The sequence below is a fragment of the Aethalodelphis obliquidens genome, unplaced genomic scaffold, assembly GCF_003676395.1.
Source record: "Aethalodelphis obliquidens isolate GAN/ISIS:26980383/991018 unplaced genomic scaffold, ASM367639v1 scaffold62, whole genome shotgun sequence".
Taxonomy (NCBI): Eukaryota; Metazoa; Chordata; class Mammalia; order Artiodactyla; family Delphinidae; genus Aethalodelphis; species Aethalodelphis obliquidens.
This window is the reverse complement of record NW_020838006.1, coordinates 11,144,512-11,161,016: the sequence shown is the minus strand read 5'-3', so window position 1 is coordinate 11,161,016 and position 16,505 is coordinate 11,144,512. Positions and strand designations below refer to the sequence as shown.

The 16,505-nt window shown below is 46.0% G+C and overlaps 1 protein-coding gene across 3 annotated transcripts in view; it reads left to right on the top strand.

The window, feature by feature from the left end:
• Nucleotides 1–16,505, top strand: part of GASK1A (golgi associated kinase 1A) — a 94,211-nt gene that overhangs the window by 18,469 nt on the left and 59,237 nt on the right. For 2 of the 3 annotated variants that reach the window (XM_027088340.1, XM_027088339.1), the window contains exon 6: nt 2,866–2,995. Coding sequence is in view for 1 of the 3 variants with exons in the window: in XM_027088338.1 (XP_026944139.1) it covers nt 13,357–13,359 (3 nt within the window). In the remaining 2 variants the exon portion in view is untranslated. Of the gene's footprint in view, nt 1–2,865; nt 2,996–11,550; nt 13,360–16,505 lie in introns of those variants that run through there. The other variant, XM_027088338.1, reaches the window with a different exon arrangement.

The following is a 16,505-nucleotide window of genomic DNA, read 5'->3' as shown; positions in this document are numbered from 1 at the left end:
AACCAACCACCAGTCCAGCAGCTGGAATGGAGGAGAAGCCCTCAAATGGACACTATAAGGTGGAGGGTTATTGAGTTAATACCTGAAACAATGTCCTGAGAGCACCATGTTGCTGGATTTGACTTTAATAAAGTTTTTGCTCCAGGCATATTGATACCTCAGAAAAGCCTGTGTAACTATAACAAAATTAGAAGTTTATTTTTTCTTTATTGAGTGTTGTAGTACAATGGGAACTGACACAGCAAAATTTGTTAACATTGCTAGAAGGTGGGTTATGTCCTTCTAAATTTCACTGCATCTACCAACTTGTAGGCAATAGGGATATGGTACAACCAATTTAAATTTTATATTTTAAAATACCACTCAGAAATGTTTAACTTCATATGATGATTTGAGCACAGACATCCAAGTCTCCAATTCCCCATCCTTGTGACTGATCTTGTCCTGAAAAGAATACAAAAGAGAAGAGAACAAATAGCAATATACTACCTTTTGCCTCAGTTCTTAAGGACTTTTCTTCATTCTTAAGGACTTGTGTAGATGGATCTGAATTGATCCCGAGGGATGACTCAAAGCCTTTTCTGAGAAAGTTTCTGTTTCTTAGGCAGCAAGTAGAGGAGATTTGAGCGAGGTTTTATTAATGTCCCTGAGTTTGGAGGAGCTAGGAGGGCATACTGAGTGACTGTTGAGGGACCAGATGAGAATGTCAGTATTTGTTGCAATAGCTCAGTAGTAATAGAAACTCTATTAAACATTAAACAAAGCCAAAGATGGATGGGTCTTCTCTCTAACTATCCTATTCTGAAGAATAGGACAAAGAAGGAAGGTACACACAACATGGCCGGATCACAGGGCTTCTCGGTCAAAGATAAAACTGCTAAAGCCAGTACCTGGTGGATTGGCATCATCAAATGTGAGAGACACTCTGTAGGTTCCCCTCAATTCCTGAATTCTGGTCGATCTTCGCATGGGAATGTTGACTCGTATCAAACAGTCCTGGAGCTTACTGTCTGCGGGGAGGACCGCTCACACGGGCAATGAGCTCATATTGCCATTCACCAAAGAGTCACTTATTCTCTCTGCGGGAGGGTTGTTCTTCACACTCTGTTGAAGTCAGGCTTGGCCATGAGACTTGTTTTGTCCAATGCAAAGTGACCCTGACCCCAGCCTCATGCACAGCATCCCGTTCCCTTTGAGTAGAATGCCTCCCCTTCCCGAGTTGCCTACTTAGAGAGCTGCTACTCATCCCAAACAGTCAGCTGGCTCAGAAACCTTAGCCCACCTCTTCAGGCAGGTGTCGAAGCAGCCTGCTCATTCCTTTATGATAGCCCTAGTCATATTATTCATTTCCACACCTTCTCTCTCCCACCTGGAGATCCTTGTGGGCCGAGGATAATGTTCTAGTCATCTTTGTCACCCTGGCCTCTTACATAGTTCATGGCACGTAGGAGATACTTAATAAATCTTGGATCAAGAAGTGAGTGAGTGAAATGACTTCTGCAATCAGTAGTTACAGCGTATATTGGAGAGTTCAAGCGCGTCAACATTCATTTATTTGGCAGGCATTTATTAAGCTCATTCTTTGTGCCAGGCATCGTGATAGGTGCCAAGATTACATTTGTGAATAAGTTAGTCATGGCATCTGTCCTCATAGTGCTTAGGAAACCTACAAGAAGATAGACAGCCATATACAGTGGAAGGCAGGAGTCTGGCAAGAAATACACTTTCATGAATCCCACCCACATTGAAAGATCAGAGGGCAGAATATAGAATTGGGGTGGGGTACTTCCCTGGTGGCGCAGTGGTTAAGAATCCGCCTGCCATTGCAGGGGACATGGGTTTGAGCCCTGGTCCAGGAAGATCCCACATGCCACGGAGCAACTAAGTCCGTGCGCCACAGCTACTGAGCCTGTGCTCTAGAGCCCACAGCCACAACTACTGAGCCCGTGTGCCACAACTACTGAAGCCTGCGCGCCTAGAGCCTGTGCTCCACAACAAGAGAGGCCACTGTAGTGAGAAGCCCGCACACCACAACGAAGAGTAGCCCCCGCTCGCCACAACTAGAGAAAGCCCGTGTGCAGCAACAAAGACCCAATGCAGCCAAAAATAAATAAATAAATTTATTATTTTTTTTAAAAAAAGGGACTTCCCTGGTGGTGCAGTGGTTGAGAGTCTGCCTGCCGATGCAGGGGACATGGGTTAGTGTCCTGGTCCGGGAAGATCCCACATGCCGCGGAGCGGCTGGGCCCGTGAGCCATGGCCGCTGAGCCTGCGCGTCCGGAGCCTGTGCTCCGCAACGGGAGAGGCCACAACAGTGAGAGGCCCGCGTACCACAAAAAAACAACAACAACAAAAAAAAGGAGTGAGGTGGGGCTTGCTCAGGTTAAGGTCTGTCCAATGCCTATGGCAAGGGGTTGTTGAATTAATGCCTGTTATGAAGCTAGGAGGCCCTAGAGGCACAGTGGGCTCAGAGCCACAGATCTTCTTGGTGAGGAACAGATTATGGGAACAACTGTACTCATTTTCCTGAGTGTGTCTTAGTTCTCTCTCCACCCTTGTGAAGCCAGGACATGATACAGCAGTTAGGCAAAACCCCAGGCTGAATCAAAGCACAGAACAGCTTCCATATGGAATGTTGGCCACGCAGGGGTGCTATTTACTTCTTCAAATCCTCATTATTTAAAACATTTCTCTTATACTCCTGATTCTGGGACTAGCCTAGGTGGTCTCTGTCAAACCGCACCTGCCAGCCTTGAAGTTCAGTGCGCTTCCTCATTTTTATGCCTTCTGAGGGGATTGCTGTTTGTGACTGGGGAGAGCAATTCAAGATACCCATTACTATGCGTTCTCGGAATTCATCCTCAGGCCTTAAATGGTGTGATCAGCTAGACAGTGTCTCCTGACCTTGAGAAGGAGCGATTGGCATTAGGAAGCACGATGAGCTGATGCTGCCCTTCACTTATTCTCTAGACTGCTGCTTGGCTCCAGGAACAAGGTAAGAGAATCATCATAGCTTTTCTGAGGGCTCTGTGAGCAAGGCCTTGATGAGGCTGGAAGAGAAGACAGCTGTCATTTGATGAGCACCCATTAGGTATTACGTTCCTTGCGTTCATTGTCTATTTAAAACTTTCTAATAAACTTCACGAGGTAGGCATTATATCCCCATTTTATAGATGAGGAAACTGAGGCTGGTTGGGTACATTATTTGTCCAAGGTTATACAGCCCAAAGTGGTGAAATTCAGTTTTAAAACCAGGTCTGACTATCTCCACAGCTCCAAATTCTCTTTCTTCATGTGATTTGCAAGATAGAGCCCCTGCCCTTGTAGCATTTGTAACTTGCTTAGGGAGACAAGATTCCTGAAAGTATGTTTAACAAAAAAAGGTGACAGCAACTTAAACTTGATGAAAGAGAGCTACTTTTATTGACATGGGAATGGTCACAATATATTGCTAAGTAAGAAAAAGCAAGCTTGAGAACAGCAAGGTAGGCTCCAGTGGAGGCAAACAGTGAGGTGTATCGTGCCCCCTACCCGGATCAAGATAGCCCAGACGGCTTCCTCACATCTTCTGCCTGTCAGCCTCCTCCCAAGGGTCAACCACTGTAATGAGTTCTCTTACTATAGGTTAGTGTAGATGACAAACAAAATGATTCAGTATCTGCTCTTTTATGTTTAGATGCTTTTACCACATTTTGTCTGTGAGGTTTATCCATGTTGTTGCGTGTAGCAGAGGCTTTTTAAAATTGCTGAGTACTAGTCCGTTGCCTGAATATACCACTGGTTGATGGCTTTTTGGGTGGCTTCAGATTTGGGGCTTTTGTAGATACTATGAACGTTCTTTTACATGCCTTTTAACTGACCTATTCATGTATATCTCTTGAATATCTATAGGTAGATAGATACATTTATATAATTTTATATTAATTATTATATGAGTGGAATTGTTGCATCATACAGATTAGGCATATGCTTGGCTTTGACAGATACTGCCAAAAGTTTTACAAAATAGTTGTAATGATGTATCCTGCTTCCAGCAGTGTATGAGAGTCTTAGATGCTCTGCAGCCTCCTCTTCATAGTCTTTTCTAGTTCCCCGAACACGGATCGAACCCATGCCCTCTGCATTGGAAGCACGAGGTCTTCATCACTGGACCACCAGGGAAGCCCCTGGGTAGTCTTTTTAATATTAGCCATTCTGGTGTTAGTATAGATGTAACATATTGTGGTTTTAATTATATTTCCCTAATGACTAATTATGTTGAGTACCTTTTTCATATCCTTTTTGGCCATTTGGCTATTCTTTTTGTGTAGGTAGTAGCATTGGGGTGAGGGTTCTAACTGTGCCTGCGGGGGCTGGCATGGTTTGAACTTCCACTGGCACCAGGAGAGGGAGCCCCCAGTGTTTCTTACAGGCCCGTCGAGGTGTGGAGCAATAGGAGAAGAGGGAGGAAAGAGGCTTGGAAGCTGTTAGTGATCAAATATCAATAACGAAGTTAGACCCTTTATTACAATGTTGCTCAGATCTGTGGTGATAAGATAATGAATCTGAAATAGCCAATACTCACCTCGTTGCCTACCTTTGGAACACAAGATAAATACGTATGAAAATGAGATACTGGTTATCTTAACTCTTGGTCTGGACCAGGGAACTAGCCTTTAAATGTGGTGTGTCCTGCTTGGCTGAGCTGTGACTGTTTTCCAGGTGAGAACTAGTGGTAGAATTTCAGGAAAAAAAAATACAGTCGTGACATAAGCATGGATCCTTGACTCCCCAGATAGTACTAAGCTGAAAGAATATGTCTTATGTAAGTTATTTCTTCTCAATTCTCACAGAGACTGTGGAACAGAGAGGGAAGGCATCATTTTATATTTGCTTTTATAAGGAATATAAATGTTAATTAGCTCGCCCGTAGTTACTGCTTTCTGGAGCAGGAATTTCAGACAAGGATTTTGAAATACAAGGTCAAAGTGTATTTAAACATTTTAATAATGATTTCATTATTTTAACATTAAAGTACATGCTGACCATAAGGTGGTTTACAGCCTCATCCCTGGTCATGTGCCTTGAGTCTAAATTTTCTCTGACCTGCCATTAGAGACAAAGTTTAAGAATTACTGCATAAGGGATGCAACTCTTAATAAAACAAGGTCCTAATGTTCCAGAAACAAAAGGAGCCACCTGGAGGGCGCAAAGGGCAGTGGGACTGGCAGGCCCTAACTCGCCCCTCTATAATCTGTTGTCTTTCCCTGAGAGTTACTGAATTTTCTCCTCTTTGACAGTGTGTCTGACCCCTAGTTTACTCAGATATGGTTCCTCTCTAGCCAAGGCAAGGACGAAAATCCATTTTACACTTTTCCCCAATTCCATGAGTGGTAGAGCCTAGATTTTGAGGCTTACTTTTTCCATCTATAAAATGGAGACTATAACAGCTACTTGTGGGGCTATTATAAATATTTTTTAAAAAATTAAATGCGCATGAAAAAACCTTGCACTATACACCTGATCATTGTGGACGCTCGGTAAGTGTAGCTAATTACTCGTTGAATTCATCCATTCTGGAAGTTGATATAACTGATATAGACTCCGAGCTTCCTTTAGGCAAGGGTGACTAACCCCCTGGCTTGCTCCGTACTGTCCCAGCTTTAGCACTGAAAGTTTAGCATCCCAGGAAACCCCTCCTCAGGACACAAAAAGTCCCAGTTTTTGGTGATGGATGTAGATGTCTGGGGGAGAATATAGAACCCCACAGGGCTACATGAAAAATAGGGGCCGAAAGCAGTGCTATTTTTAGTGTCAGTTGGATACGGCGTAGATTATCTGCCTTCTGTAGTTGCTGTTGCTTATTTTTTCCCCTTACCATTGATGCAGGCAACCATGATTTATGGTTCACAAAAATGGAGCATTCATTGTAACATCACTCCAAATGATGTGACTTAAACGTCCACCTTAAGAGTGTTGTAATCAGGAGCACTAACAGTCTATTTTACATTTTGCTTGTGAATTAACTATTGGACTTTGTATTGAGATAGTGCTAGTTTAATTTTTGGCACTGAATATCATGACCATGTTTTCTAAGAGTTCAGATAATGAAAGCAAGAGTGATTATCCTACCAATGCCAGTATGACACAGTCATCACTGAAAAAGAAGGCTAAGTGACTTATTTTTTTATTGAAATATAGTTGATTTACGATGTTGTGCCAGTCTCTACTGTACAGCAAAGTGACTCAGTTATACACATACATACATTCTTTTTTTTATATTCTTTCCCATTATGGTTTATCCCAGTAGATTGGATATAGTTCCCTATGCTATACGGTAGGACCTTGTTGTTTTTCCATTCTAAATGTAATAGTTTGCATCTACTAACCACAAACTCCCAGTCCATCCCTCTCCCTCTCCTCTTCCCCCTTGGCAACTACAAGTCTGTCCTCTATGTCTGTGAGTCTATTTCTATTTTGTAGATAGGTTCATTTGTGGCATATTTTAGATTCCACATATAAGTGATATCATATGGTATTTGATAATATCTAGTTGTATCCATTTTGCTGCAAATGGCATTATTTCTTTCTTTTTTATGGCTGAGTAGTATTCCATTGCATATATGTACCACATCTTCTTTATCCATTCATCTGTTGATGGACATTTAGGTTGTTTCCATGTCTGGGCTATTATGAATAGTGCTGCTATGAACATAGGGATGCATGTATCTTTTCGAATTATAGTTTTGTCCAGGTATATGCCCAGGAGTGGGATTGCTGGATCATATGGTAATTCCATTTTGAGTTTTCCGAGGAACCTCCATACTGTTTTTCATAGTGACTGCACCAACTTACATTCCCACCAACAGTGTAGGAGGGTTCCCTTTTCTCCACACCCTCTCCAGCATTTGTTATTTGTAGACTTTTGAATAATTAGTGATGTGGAGCATCTTTTCATGTGTCCACTGGCCATCTGTATGTCTTCTTTGGAGAAATGTCTATTAATGTCTTCTGCCCATTTTTCGGTTGGGTTGGTTTTTTTTGGCTTTTTTTTTGAGTTGTATGAGCTGTTTGTATATTTTGGAGATTAAGCTCTTGTCAGTTGCATCAGTTGCAAATATTTTCTCCTATTCCATATGTTGTCTTTTCATTGGTTTCCTTTGTTGTGCAAAAGCTTGTAAGTTTGATTAGGTCCCATTTTTTTTTTTTGCGGTACGCGGGCCTCTCACTGTTGTGGCCTCTCCCATTGCGGAGCACAGGCTCTGGACGCACGGGCTCAGCGGCCATGGCTCACGGGCCCAGCCGCTCCACGGCATGTGGGATCTTCCCAGACCGGGGCACGAACCCGTGTCCCCTGCATCGGCAGGCGGACTCTCAACCACTGCGCCACCAGGGAAGCCCCATATTCTTATTTTTAAATTAAATCTAGGTAATATCTGTTTAAGTAGTCCTATTACATTTCTGTTATCTTTTTAAGCAATCTTACATTTATATAGCTTAAGAATATACAATGATATAGTTTATATAAATATCCAATAAAGAGTTTAAATAAATTACTATATGAGAGGAGAGAAAGAAACCAAAATTTTGTTATATTTTTCTCACATATTTTTCATTGCTACTAATTACTATTGCTAAGTAGTCCTATTTTTGTTTTGTTTAAATAATAGACTTTATGAAACAAAAATAAATAATATAGAATAATAGATAATTTAATATGACATCTGTTTATATATTTTTATGTTGAAGTAATAGCACATATATGTATAATAATTTGTTATATATTATGTTATTATGAGACTTTTTGGTATGATAGAGCTCTTTTTTGTTTTGTTTTTTTTTTTTTTGCTATGTGGGCCTCCCACTGCTGTGGCCTCTCCAGTTGTGGAGCACAGGCTCTGGATGTGCAGGCTCAGCGGCCATGGCTCACGGGCTCAGCCGCTCCGCGACATGTGGGATCTTCCTGGACCGGGGCACGAATTCGTGTCCCTTGCATTGGTAGGTGGACTCTCAACCACTGTGCCACCAGGGAAGCCCTGATAGGCCTCTTTTTTTGACCTGGGAGCCCTTTTGTCCTAGATCGACTCTCTAAGCGCTTGGCCCTCCTACCTGTATGCCTCAACTTTTACTATAATAATGTCATGGAACAAACTTCTCTAAGACTCAGTGATTTCCAATCGCAGCGTTTATCCTCATGCCTCTGGGGCGGCTGGGTGTGACTCCAAGCAGTGAGTTGGGCTCAAGTCTGTCCCACGTGTCTCATTCTAGGGCTCAGACTAGAGGGTAGTGGCTACCCAGGGCTTGTTCTTTACATGGTGAACCCCCAGAATGAAAGCCAAGTGATGCTGCACAGGCAGATATAATGCCTCTACTTGCTCACATTCTAACGGTTATGGTGAGTCCATGGCCAAGCCAAACGACAGTGGCACAGGCACATGCTCTGCTCACAGCAGGGCGAAGGGGAGTGAATATTTGCTGAGCGATAATCAAAGCAATGCCAGCCCCCTGGGAAGAGCTTCCTGTGGGCCCCACTCAATGACTTCTATTTACTGCCCATCGACTGTCCCTTTTTGCAAGTGGGGCTGTGAAATACGTAATTCTTTTGGCTGAATACACTGCTGCCCTCTAAAATACAGGGGTTCAGTGAGTGAAGATAAAAAGAGAAAATGTAAACTGGATGTTAGCCACAAAGGAAGCTTCTTTCTTATTCATTCATTCCTTCATTCATGGATTCAACAAATGTTTTTGAAAGTTTGTCATGACACAGGCTTTGTTCTGGATGATGTAATTTATGTGAACCCATTATGTGGTTGTAGGAATCCAGGGAGGTGGGCTGGGCAGGGATGATGGTTCTTATTTGTCAGGCGAGGAACGTGAAGCCATTGGAGCAGAGTTGCTTTACTGAGTACCCATAATTGGTGAGCAGCAGATTCATTATTGAACCCCAGTCTTCTCTCTTATTCCTTTATTCAAAAGCATTTACTGAGCAGTTACTTGGTGCTAGGCAAGTGGACACAGAAGGCCCAGAATGGTCCCTTCCTCTAGGGAGTCCAAGGTCCACGAGAGAGACCAACAAGGTAATAACTTCAGGGAACATGCTGTGCTGGGTCTTCAGAATAGAGAGGATTTGGGGGTGGGGGTGAATGGCGGTGGAGGTGTGTCCGGTTAGAAATGAGTGTATCAAGAAAAGGCTTTGAGGGACTTCCCTGGTGGCGCAGTGGTTAAGAATCCGTCTGCCAATGCAGGGGACACAGGTTTGAGCCCTGGTCTGGGAAGATCCCACATGCTGCGGAGCAACTAAGCCTGTGTGCCACAACCACTGAGCCTGCACTCTAGAGCCCACGTGCCACAACTACTGAGCCCACGTGCCACAACTACTGAAGCCTGCGTGCCTAGAGCCTGTGCTCTGCAACAAGAGAAGCCACTGCAATGAGAAGCCCATGCACCACAATGAAGAGCCGCCCCTGCTCGCCACAACTAGAGAAAGCCCACGCACAGCATCGAAGACCCAACGCAGCCAAAAATAAATTAATTAAAAAAAAAAAAAGGCTTTGAGATGGAGGGAACTGCACTTAAGAAGGTTTAGAAATGTGTAAGAGGCCTGAGAGGTCATCAGAAGTCAAACGCTGAAGGACCTTGAAAGCTATGCTGAGGAATTTGCATTTAATCCCAAGAGTTATGGGGAGCAGGCCAGTGGCAGGTCCACATTTACATTTTTGTAGTGATGTGCAGGATGGATTGGAAGGAGCAAAAGCAGGGCCTGGGAGTCCCTCCAAGAGTTCTGTGAGTGAGACAAGAGTTTGGGTCAAAGAAGTGGCAGTGAGAATGGATAGGAGAGAGATTCCAGAATCATTTAGAATGGTCATTTAGACGTGGGAGCCAAGAAAGAGGAGTTGCTTAGCTCAGCAGTTCTCAGCCTGGCTGTGTTTTAGCATTAATTATGGTGCTTAAAAAAATGGATAGATTCTCAAGCCTTGGAAATTTTGATTTAGTAAGTCTGAGTTGGAATGAGACATGGAACCATACCAAGGAGTGGGCCAGTTGTGGGAATTCCCTGGTGGTCCAGTGATTAGGACTCCTCGCTTCCGCTGCAGGGGGCATGGGTTCCATGCCTGGTCAGGGAACTGAGATCCCGCAAGCGCAGGGCACAGCAAAAAAAAAAAAAAAAAAAAAAAAATAGTAGCCAGTTGGGCAGCTGTCTGCGGTACCAATTTATAAGGAGCTCTAAAAGTCATTAGAGCAAATTGTAAGTCTTACTCCTCGGGAACGGTTAAGGTGAAGATAGATTCACTCCGCGATGAAGTAGGAAGCTCTCTCTGGTGGAAATAGTAAAATATTCCTCACTAGCACCAACCTGTCTCAGTTGAATGTTTCTCACTTGCAAGCTCCACTGTGTAACCAGAGGCCCTACCAGTATCCTGGGAGCAGCCAACTCTCAAGCAGCCCAAGTTCTGAAAGTAAATACTGCCTGGAGTGCTGTTTCCTAGAAAGGAGGGATTTATTGGTTGTCTAAATTTAATATAACTTCATAGGATTTCAGAGCTGGAAGGAATCAGTGTCAATTAGGAGTTAGTGAAGAAAGGGAAGGCAGGAGTCTAGGCAGGATCTTGTGCAAGGCAGGTGGATGATTGCAGAGCCCACGTGCGTCCTCAGCTGGATAGCTTATCTGCTTCCTCAGCTGTGGTCATTCCTGGACACTGCTCACGGTCATTCTGGGTTGTAAAAGTGGCAGTTGTTCATTTACGAATGGAGTTCCTACATTCACCATCTGGGTAGTTGATCCTTCTCTGAGCAGAGTATCAGCTGAACAGAATGGTGCTGAGCTTGGGAGTCGGGCTTCAGAATGTAGGGTTTTCACTCCCTGTTCGTATGCGACCCTTCACTTGTCTGGACCAGGTCCTGGAACAGCTTTTCCCAAGGGTGTCCCATGAGTCCTGAGAGGTGACTCCTCTGAAAAAGAGTTCTACATCCAGTAAACCTGGGAAAAACTGGGCACTATCCTCCTGTCTCAGAAAACCTCAACATATATTAGCATCAAAGGCTCTGGCAAGTCCTATTGCCAAAAACAAAAACAAAAAGCAAAGAAACTGTGCTCAGTGTTCTCAAACTTGACCAACAAAATCCCTGCCTTTAAAATTCCTTTTCTATATAACAGATACATTCTGTAGAAGACCACAAAGCTCTTTGAAAACATTAAAGAAATGTCTCTGTTCTACTCTCAAGTACAGTGTTTTTCAAACTATACTCAGTAGTGGATGTTAGGGAAATAGAGTGATTAGAGACCACTGTTAAAAATAATTAAGATGGGGCTTCCCTGGTGGTGCAGTGGTTGAGAGTCTGCCTGCTGATGCAGGGGACACGGGTTTGTGCCCCGGTCGGGGAGGATCTCATATGCCGCGGAGCGGCTGGGCCCGTGAGCCATGGCCGCTGAGCCTGCGCGTCCAGAGCCTGTGCTCCACAACGGGAGAGGCCACATCAGTGAGAGGCCTGCGTACCACACACACACACACACAAAAATAATAATAATTAAGATGGAATAGAATAGAACATATTGGAGTGCACTACGTGTAACAGTGATTTATAAAACTTTGTTTTAGTTACGTTTGTACGTGTATGTTTGTGTAAAAGGTCATGACAAAGAATGTACATCTTATGTGGGTTGCAGTCAGAAAAGGAGGCTCAAAAGACCACATCGTCTCCCCAAACATCTGGAGAGAACACAAAAAAGTTTGTACTGTCTGTCCCTCTCCCCCTTCCTCTACATTCCTCAGCCAGCACTCAGATTCTCAGTTCTCGCCGTCCTCCCTATGCACAAATAAGCTCTGGTTTTCAGCACCGCATCCTGCCTCCTGTTCCTGGCTTATCGATTTCTTCCTCTTTCTCACGTGCTCTAGCAAATAGACTTTGGTTTACTAAACTACTAACTGACTATCTGGCCTCAGGAAAGTCACTTCAACTGCCTAATCCTCAGTTTCCTTATTTGAAAAATGGTGGTAATAAAATTTCTCTCTTAGGATTGCTTGTGATGATGAAATGAAATAACCTCTGGAAAGCATCTGGAACAAGATAAGGACTGAAAAAAATACTTTCCTTTCCATCTGTTGTAGCCCCAGCACACACACACACACACACACACACACACACACACACACACAAATTTAAGGAGACCCTCTTAAGAAGCACTGTCATCAGTGACAACCTCAAAGCATTCTGTAGCAGGGAACTTCTGGGAACATACCAGTTTTTGTCCATCTAATGTGGTTTGTACTAGTTTCAATCTTGGAGGGTAATATTTTAGCCTGGTTTTCAGATTCTCTGAGTCCTACTGCTGACACTATCCCCACCTCCACCTTCTTGCCTGCAGGCTGTTAAGAATCCTGAGATACAACGTTGGGCTGCTTAGGGACACTGGTCTCAAAGAGGTCCAGGCACTGGTAGAAGGTCACTGAGCTGTTTACAGAGGGGCCAGCCCCCAATTCCAGGGCTATGGGCTCCAAGCCCAGTCTTCTCTCCAACAAGGAGCATGAAGACCCCGGGGACACAGGGCCCTGCGTTTGCATCCTTAGCAGAGAGGTTGGTATCAGTGGCTTACTGCAGCAACTTAAACACTGATTAGTTCTCAAGGAGAAAACCTGTTCATCGTTAATGATCTTAAGTGGTCAACGGATTCTCCTCCCGTGTTTCCTTCCAAATCGCCCTTGGGGACTGGGCCCAAGCAAGGCGATGAGGTGCCAGTAAAGTTGTCTTTCTGAGGCTTTGCAGGGGAAAGCGATAGTTTGGGAGACCCTCCGCAGGAACCCCCGGGTTGCCAGGGGCTCGCAGTGCACCGCACCCCTTGGAGGAGAGATCGAGGCGACGTCCCCAGGCCTTGCGCAGCGCCCCTCGCCCCCCAGCCTCGGCTCATGACCCAGCGGACCGGCGGGCGGGGCCCATTCCTTCCTAGCATCTGGGCCCCTGCTTCAGGCGGCTGCGGCTGCTCGAGCCCGGGGCAGGGCTTTTATTGTGAAAGGAGCTCCCCCCTCCCGCGCTTTCGGGGAAGTGGGGAGGCTGGGCCGGGACTCGACGCCAGGACTTTGCAAACTCTGCAAACGTCCCTAGCTGATTGAGGAGGCTCGAGGCTGCGGGAAGGCTACCGCAGAACGACAGATCCCGCGTGTGCATTCTCCTAGACCTCCTCTAACGAAGCCTAACCTCAGAGCATCCCGCCGCGCATCGCCTGCCCCGGAATTGGCCGCTAGAAAGCTGTGGCCCCTCGGTCCGGATCCCGCGTCCCGGGAAGCCCGGAGAGCCACGGTGCCGGGGGCGGGCCGGGGCGGCGGGATGAGCTGGCGAGCAGGCTGAGCGCGCCGAGGAGCCGGTCCAGCCACCGAGGGGGACATGGTAGGAACCACGGGAGGGGACGCGCGTGTGGGGTGGGCACCCAGACAGGTGACCGTGGGAAGCGCCCCCGCTCCGGGCGCGCTGAGCCTGCGCAGCCTCCTGGGGCCAGAATTGTTCCCCGAAAGTTGCAGGAGGGCGGGGACTTAGGACGCTGGCAATCGGCTTTTCTGCTTGCCTTGGGGGGGGGGGGGGGACCGTAATAAGGCGGCTTTGCTTCTGGACCTGCACACCCTGGCTGCACTGTAACCTTCTGGCAGCGCTGCACAAACTCCATCCAATCCACAGCGCAGGGAGAGGAGAGGATTCCATGGGACACCCAAGGCAGCCTTTGGAGTCACTTTATTCCTCAGAAAAATGCGTGTGAATTCTGTATTAGCTTGTATCTTAGCCATGTTTTAATATTAAGAAGTAATGCCTTGGGACTTTCCTGGTGGCACAGTGGTTAGGAATCTGCCTGCCAATGCAGGGGATGGGGGTTCGATCCCTGGTCCGGGAAAATCCACATGCCGCAGAGCGACTAAGCCCGTGCACCATAACTACTGAGCCTGTGCTCTAGAGCCCGCGAGCCACAACTACTGAAGCCAGCACGCCTAGAGCCTGTGCTCTGCAACAAGAAAAGCCACCACAATGAGAAGCCCGCGCACCGCAACCAAGAGTAGCCCCTGCTCACCGCAACTAGAGAAAGCCCGTGCGCAGCAACGAAGACCCAACACATACAAAAAAAAAGAAGTAATGCCTTACACTTATTACCATAGAATTAATTTGGCCCTGGTAAAGTTCAAATGCCTGTCTCCCAGTGCCCCATTTCCCACCACCTCCTGGGACCACAGGGCAGGTATGGGAGCACTGGATGGCCTGGGGCATCATTCATGAAGCCAGGGACCTTGTGAACAGTGGCCCTTCTATCGATAAAACTCACAAACACCAACAAGCAGGAAAAATAGACCCTTTGAGAATGTGATCCGGGCAGCTTAAAGCACAGGTGCAGCCTCAGGAAAGCGGCTTCCCTCAGCACTGGCTGCTCTGGTCAGCTCTGCTTCCAGGTAGAAGCTACATGGAGCTGCCAGCCCCCCACCCCTCCTGCAGTTCACCGTCCTTCCCCGGGGGCAGGGGCTGGTGTCAGCTACTAGGATGACTTTGAACTCTGAAGGAACCCAGAGGGGCTCTCCTGTCTGCTTCTATGGACAGCCCTCCCCCTCCCCACCCCAAGCTCATAGAGGGCAGATTGGAGCTCAGGGGAGATTCTCCTCAAGGAGCTTAGCTGTGGGGCTGGAGTTGAGAAGGTGCCCAGAGATTCCCCTGTAGGATGGATGGTCTCTGGGAGAATAGTTCCCTGTGTTCCAGGGCGTCCTGGCAGTGTCAGAACCAAAGGCAGGAGCCTGGTCACCAGGAGCGGGGGCCTATGAGGCTGGGTGTGTGTGTGTATTTCACTTTACCCCTGCGTAACACCGTCTCCCCAATCCTCAGAGTTTTTTGTTGTTTTTTGTTTTTTCCCCTCAAGGCTGCTAAAGAGGAATTAATAATGGAATCTTAAGGTTGGAAAAGGGAAGTGATCAGAGGTACAGGATGTGAAAAGCGTGGAGATTTTTTTTACCACAAAATTCCCTATTTGGTGGCCAGAGTGTTTCCAGAAGAGAGTACGGGCTGAGGCCACCCACTCAGGGCTGTTACTGCTGTCTACAGGAGTATTCTGTCCATGGCAGAGCCTCTCAGGCCTCCTGTGGTGGAGGCCGGTGCAGGAGGGAGAAGATACCTGCCTTCTGCTCGGGCAGCCTCTGGGCGCCACAGTGATGTGATTGCTCCACTGCCAGGGTGGGCTTCCTGTTTCCGTGAGCCAGCAGCCTCCTGGCTTCTCATCCTCCGTTCTGGGGTGTGTTAGGAAGAGGACTTGAGTCAGGATTTCACTGTGTCTGGGTCCACTTGCCAGAGAGAGGGGCCTGATGGGCAACCTCTGGCAGCAAAATGGCCTTGGAGATCTGAAGGTTTCCTTTGCTTCTCCCTCTGAATGAAGGGTGTTGTGGTCCAGAGGCCTGGGGGCCCAGCATTGGCAGGAACCAGTATAGGAGGAGACAGGGGACCAGGAGTCCTCAGTTTCTTCCTCTGTAAAATGAGAGATTAAACTAGATGTCCTTTGAGGTGGCATTTAGCTCCAAAAATGGATGATGCCTGAATAATTCTGAGGTTGGACCCCAGCCCTGGTGTTGACCTCTTCTTCTCATGGGTAGCTAAGAGGGTGTGAGGGCGAAGTGGTTCTCAGCACTGACTCTCAGTGCTCCCTAGACCAAATCCAAGGTGGGACCCAGACCAAGAAGTTTTTAAAAACGAAGTCTCTCTAGATGATCGCATTATGCAGCCAGGACTGGGAACCACCAGGGCTAGAGGGCTGAGGGAACAGAAACTGCGCCTACCCAGATGTCCCTGCATCTATGGAACTGCTACTCTTTGAGATAGTCCTAAAATAGAAGGCTTTGGTGAACTTCAGCTGGGAAATGATATATGTTATATGCCCCTCTTGGAGGATCTTTCCACAGAGAAACTTCTTTTAATTCATTAAAACTGAGACGTGAACTTCCCCAGCTTGTTTGAATATTCAGTAATTCCTTAACACCATCTTATTACCGATCCAAGGTACCTAAAATGGGAAAGCCTGAGTTAGAAATATAAAAAGTCTGGAATCCTTAAATGTCTTTTTTGCAAAAGTGAACATTGAGCTGCGGGACCTGTAAGGGCATTTTTGATCATCATGAAGGGGCTGTGAGTCTCTGCCAGGGCTTGGTGTGTGTATTTCTAAGCTAAGAGTGGGACACTTGTCCCTTTCCTTACAATAATGGTGGGAGACTTGATGTATGCTGAACACTTTGAACTTGGATGAAAAATACTGATAGAAGTTAAGACTATTACTGCCAACTTAAAAAAAGTTTTCTTTCTGGTCCTTGGGGGATAAAAAATATATATGATAAAAAAATATATGAAATATAATATATTTTATATAACAGCCATACTGCCAACTTCTACAGGTAACCTTGGTTATCATTTTGGTGTATCTTCTACTCTCTTTGAGTATTATTTTAAAGAGTTGTATACCAAACATGCAGTTTTGCAGTCTGATGTGTTTTACTTCACTTTTTGTCAAAGCAAGTTTCCAT